Consider the following 6,014-nt stretch of genomic DNA (forward strand, 5'->3'; position numbering starts at 1 on the left):
TGAGTACAAAACATAGAGAGGAAAACAAGAAGAAAAGGGACAAGAAGAGAGGGACACAACCTAGAACAGATAATGGATGTCTATTCTATTAACATTTCTCGATCTGGAGAATGGGGCTGTTTTATGTGTCGTCTTCTCCATTCAGAGGGCCCCCTGCCTGTCTTTGCCTAGGGCCCCACATTTCCTAAATCCGCCCCTGCTTAACAGTCTGATGGTTGAGCGTTTTTAAATGTTTTGCACTAATCATGACTAGTGCAAACATCACAGGGAGACCTTCCCTGCACATTAGATTAATTACTAATATATTAGCCTTAAATGTAAAAAAGAATCTTTAAAAACTTCCCAAATTACACTGATTATTTTATTGTAACTATAAAACAGTTTCCAGTCTGGAATTAACTTGAAATGTGATTTCTGTCATTTCTGTTTTTCTTTATTCAGGATAAAGAGCAGAAATCTTTCATCTCTGCCTTTTTTAATGAGCATTTCACTTTTCTTTTTAGCTACTTATTTTTTAACAACTTCCACTATGTTGCAGTATTTTCATTTATGTCCTCACAACAAACAGCTGAGTGGTAGAAAATAGGAGTACAAAAGTTAAGGATTTGTTTTTTCCTACTTTTTAGCTTCTTGTGAATTCCTTTCTCACTACTGAAAGTCTGGGAAGTTGTTGTTTTTAGTGTTTTGTCTTGAAGTGTTTCCCATCAGCTCAGAGTTAATATTACTTACAGTTATTTTGGTCACAGATTTAGTTTCACTTCTGCTGCTTTGTGAATTTACGCAAATTACTGAGAAGTCAGTTTAGATCAAACTGGAGCCGTTTCTCTTCATTTGGTTTCATTTTCATCTGTTTGTTGGGAGTAAAAACTTGATAGAGTCCTAAAGAAGAAAACAGCAGTAGGTAGCTGGTGATCTCTGGACCAGCCTGATTGATTTTTTTCACAGCTTGTTTTCCTTCAAACTGCAGATGATTTAAAGTCACGGCTGGTCAATTTTATTGGGCAAGTAGCTGATAAAAGTCATGTGACCTCCCATAGCGTCACATGTCTCCATGTCAGCAGTACATGCTCGTGTTGTTGTTGTCAGATTGTGCTGCTGTTGGAGCTGCAGTGACGATGCCTCTGGTTGTGCCTGAGAACCACAGTCATGTCCTGGCAGAGTTCGACTGCCTCGACCCGCTGCTCTCTGCTCTGCGTTTGGACTCCGGCAGACTGAAGGTAGAATCAACCGTTCAATCTCATCTAACCAGCTGTTTTAGTTAAAGAGGCCTTTTCATCGCTAAAGGTTGTTTTAGTCATTTAACATGAATAAAATGAAGTAAACTAGATTAGCAATTATTCGCTTTTATCCCAGTAACTTTATTAACTCACACAGACGGATTTCTGTGGTTGACAGAATATATTTTACAGAGTTAAAACAGATTAAACTACAACTTTTCCAGTTCTGGATTGAGCATATTTACAGATGAAAAGTTTAGTTTATCTTAAATGCAAAATATTTATTTATTCACAATATGGGTATAATTCCTGCTCTAAGTGGGTTTTTTCATCTAAAGGCACGTTTTAGAGTCTCTATACTCCAGTTAACAATTATTATTAATTGCTAAATTATTTGAAGATTATTTCTATAATAGGTTTTATATATATATATATATATATATATATATATATATATATATATATATATGTGATGATGCTAAATCCCATGGGGAGCTGTTTGTAAAGTTAAGCAGTCAAAAATTGGAAGCAATATTTATGGTTATTTAACGTGTTTTAAGAGAAAAATTAGGGGGTTATTTTTTTCACTGTCATTCATTCATTTATAAAAAAATTACTTAAAATATTATTAGATATTTATTTTTTTATTAAAAAAAATAAATAAATAAAAATAAAAAAATATATATTAAAAAAAATTTATTAAATATTTAGTTGCAAATTCAATATTTAGTCTTTAAATAAATATTTAACTCCAAATTAAATGTTCATTTTCTTAAATATTTAATTCCATATTAAATATTTATTTAACAAACAAACTATTAGCTATGTTGGTGCTAGCTAAATATTTAGCTAATATGCTAACTGACTTGCCGAAAAGCGGAAGCGAGCTACCAAAGTAAAAGCCTGGGAATCTCTAAGCATCTCCTACAGCATCTTCGTCACACTGACAGAAAATCACAAGTTAGTTTATGAAAAAAAAAGATGTAATTAATCCAAAATGGAAGCTCCTCTATGAAGTAGTTGTATTTGACCGTATACATTTCTTTAAGAAATGGGCAAATGTTTGTTAGGTTAACCTGCGCCACAGAGCTACAGCCATTAGGCATCAGTGTGTTGCTATAGCAACGACTGCTTTCCTTTCCGCTGGGCTGGAGGGAAGAAGCCGTCCCATTTTCCTTCATTACTAAATATTTAGTTTGTTAAATAATATTTAATTTGTAGCTAAATATGTATTTAAAAAACAAAATATTTAGTTTTAATCTAAATATTAACAAAGTAAGATTTTTATTAATGAATGAATGACATAGGGAAAAAAATTGAGAGGGGGGGTAATAATCTCCTTAATTTTCTCTTTAAACTCGCTAAATAAAAATATTGTTCATAATGTTCAACTGCTTAATTTAAAAACGGTGCCCATAAAATCCACGGCATTTATTTCTGTTATTGCAGTTCTTTGCAATGTGCGTTTAGCATGAAGCCATATTTAAGATCTAATATGCAGTAGAGTGTTTTTTGTTGTTTTTGTTGTTTTGTTTTTCTAACGCTGCCTGTCGGTTTTTAATGCGGCCGTTGCGTTTCAGTGTACCTGTCTGGCTGTGTCGAGGAAGTGGCTGGCACTGGGAACATCGACAGGAGGGCTGCACCTGATTCAGAAAGAAGGCTGGAAACAGAGACTCATTCTGACTCACAAGGTAGATGATTTATTGTTTATTTCACCTGCTGGTTACTGACGCAGTAGAGTGTTTGTTCATAGATCATCTAGAGGTTTCCAACCAAAAACTGAAAGTGTTTTATGTCATTGTGTGTCATTTTTATTCAGCCCCCTTCTCTGATGCTTCTAAATTAAAACTCAATTCAACCATTTTTTCCCCTCTTTGTTCAAATCTGTAATTTGATTTAAAGGTGTGGAGGCCTAAGAGGCTTCTTGGAGAACATTAGTGAGCTAGCTTCTCTATAAAGAACAATGAACATGGCTGATAGCTCAGCATTTCCTGATGATCTAAAATTGCAAAGATTATGGAACAACAGAAAACTACAGTAGCAGGGTTCCCACAGGTCCTTAAAAAGTCTTAAAAGGCATTGAATTCTTCAAAATAAAATTAAGGCCTCAATTGGTATTAAAATGTCTTAAATCAGTCTTTCGTAGGTCTTAATTTTTTAAAAACATCATAAAGAGGATTATTTTTATTACGATTTATTTTTGTAATCTAAATAAAACGTTAAAATGAAAATTAAAAAAAATAAATAAAAAATAGCAGCTCTCCATTATCGGTTCCGTCCCGATAGCGGAACCATTAAAGCGTTGTTGTTGCGGCCGGGACATTTGGGAGATGCACCATTAACTTTCTGTCTGGAAAATCTGAGCAAGTGTAAATGTAACCAAAATTGTCTCCAGCCAAGAGTTTCCTCCATGACTAAAACCAGGGAACATCCATGAGGCTCAGTGGATTTATGCAAGAAGTCATTCAAGCTCAGAACGATGGGAATTAAGGCAGTGGAGTCGCACATGCGAAGCACGAAACACAAAGCGTCAAAATGGAGTTAGAGAGAAACAGGCGGTATTTCTCAGTTTAGTTCCACCCTTGTCTCTGCAACGCCTCCACTTATCACCAAATCAAACATACTAAGAAAACCATACAAAGAAAAATAGCTGCTAAAAAGACTTAGCACTGGTTATGTTGGGGCTTTAAAACTGATTAGTTTTGTTCCCTGCTAAAACAAAGTTTGTGAATTCAGTTAAATAATTGTTCAAATATATCTGTCATTTGTGTGTTTTTAGCTTTCTTCCTGTATGGGAAGCTTTTAAAAATTTGAAACATTTGTGCAGTGGTTTATGTTAAAATAAACCTTTGGGTTAAGTTGTCGCAAGCAGGTTTTTCTTGTGAATTTGATCTTAAATTTTTATGTCAAGTGGCATTAAAAAGTCTTAAAAAGTCTTGAATTTAACTTGCCTTATGCTGTAGGAACCCTGAGTAGTGTGAAGCACCAATCCAGAAATCAGATCTCACGAGACACTGTGGACATTTGCATATTGCAATGAAATGCTTGGACTGCATGAAGATCTACCCAATTGTTTATGGACCCTAACATGCATTCAAGTTCTCTATTCCTGAAGTATTAGAAGAAAATTGTTGTTTAGGGCAGCTTGAATATCTTTCATAAGCTTAAGAGGTGGTAAAACCGTAAGATAACTCCTTGATGCTGAGATTTAAACCTTTGTTTCCTTTTTTTTCTTTGCTTATACATTACTTTTATATCTGGGGTTTTATATCTGCTATCAATCATGTTTTAAAAGATTAATTCCGTTTAATTTTTTAGAATAGAATAGAATAGAATAGAAAATCCCTTTATTGTCCTCCAATGGGGAAGTTCTGGTGTTTACAGAAGCAAAAATATTAAAGAAAAAACGGTCACACAAATGCGGACCTTAGAAAAATATATAAGAATAACATCATAGTTTAAAAGATAAACAATAAAATACTTTACATTGTTTTAACAATATAAAACTGGAGAATAAATAACCAATATCCAGCTATTTTTTACAGTAATGGATATTTGAAAATAGCAGCAACATCAGAGATGTGCAGAATGACAGCAGCAGGCATCCAATCACAGAGCTGGCCTTCCTGATCAGCTAATCCAGCCATATTTATTGGTTTATTTATTAAAAGTGGTATTATTATCCTTATATTAGTTTTCCTTATATGGTGCAGCCCTACCCCAATCCTTCCAAAGTCCAGTTTACCACAGACCATGTGGGGAAAAGTTATCTGGTCTGATTATGTCAGTTTAAAAACTTTTCGACTGAAATGCAAAATGCCAGGTGAGGCATGTAACTAAATCTACGCCTTGGATAGAGGATTCCTGCAGTGAAGCATGGTGAGGGCAGCATCATGCTATGGGGATACCCATCCTCGGGAGGAGATGGAAAAGCTGATGAATATCCAGATGTATGCAAGAGAAGAAAAAGCTGCATCATTCTCCTCTGCTCCTCTTGGTGTTAATCTGTCAAATAAAATCTTATTAAGACACATTTTGTCCTCTCTCTCTCTCTCTCTCTCTCTCTCTCTCTCTCAGGAGGGATCAATCACTCAGGTGGCATGTTGCCCTCATGATGAAGATTTTATTGCTGTTGCGACAAGGTAAGGTTATTTTCCCTTTAAATAAAGACATGTTTTGTCGCTTTAATTAAAACGAGTGTTATTGCTGTTCTCCTTGCTGCTGTTTTTTTCATGGCTGCTGTTCAGTCAGGGTCTGGTGGTTGTGTGGGAGCTGCAGCTGGAGCGGCGTGGTCGTCCAGAGCGCGTCAGCGTGTCTTCAGAGCACAGAGGACACGACATCACCGCCCTCTGCTGGGATACAAACGCACTGCGGGTTTTTGTTGGGGACTCTGCAGGCAAAGTGTCCTGTCTGCGGGCAGGATCGTCTAAACTGGGCAAGGTGCTGATAAAACCTCATGATTTATAGCTCCACAGCAGATGTTTTAATTACGTTTAGAAATATTTGTTATAGACCCTGAAATCTATGCCTGATCCAAATGTTTGATATTCGTTCTTGTCCCTAGGGGGCAGCATTTGTCATCTTTCCTGTCCAAACTGTCACTACTGTTGACTCCAGAGTGGTTCAGCTTGGATATTATGAAGGGCGCCTCCTAGTGTCTTCTCTCAGTCGCTGCTACCTTTGTGACACAGAGAAGTAAGTAGATTAGAGCCTCTAACTGAGGAGGGTAGAAATATTTTGATGAATCCAGAAACTCTAAATTCTGGTCAGCAAAAAATAACCAATGGATCTAAAACT

General features: G+C 35.9%; 1 protein-coding gene across 1 annotated transcript in view; it reads left to right on the forward strand.

The window, feature by feature from the left end:
* The window catches only part of hps5 (Hermansky-Pudlak syndrome 5), a 26,367-nt gene that overhangs the window by 1,270 nt on the left and 19,083 nt on the right, over nt 1-6,014 (forward strand). The window contains exons 2-6 of the mRNA XM_015399198.1: nt 1,038-1,217; nt 2,798-2,908; nt 5,295-5,359; nt 5,465-5,657; nt 5,782-5,912. Of these exons, the coding sequence (XP_015254684.1) occupies nt 1,044-1,217; nt 2,798-2,908; nt 5,295-5,359; nt 5,465-5,657; nt 5,782-5,912 (674 nt within the window). The 5' untranslated portion in view covers nt 1,038-1,043. The remainder of the gene's footprint in view (nt 1-1,037; nt 1,218-2,797; nt 2,909-5,294; nt 5,360-5,464; nt 5,658-5,781; nt 5,913-6,014) is intronic.

This window comes from Cyprinodon variegatus, unplaced genomic scaffold (genome assembly GCF_000732505.1).
Source record: "Cyprinodon variegatus isolate N-32 unplaced genomic scaffold, C_variegatus-1.0 Scaffold994, whole genome shotgun sequence".
Taxonomy (NCBI): Eukaryota; Metazoa; Chordata; class Actinopteri; order Cyprinodontiformes; family Cyprinodontidae; genus Cyprinodon; species Cyprinodon variegatus.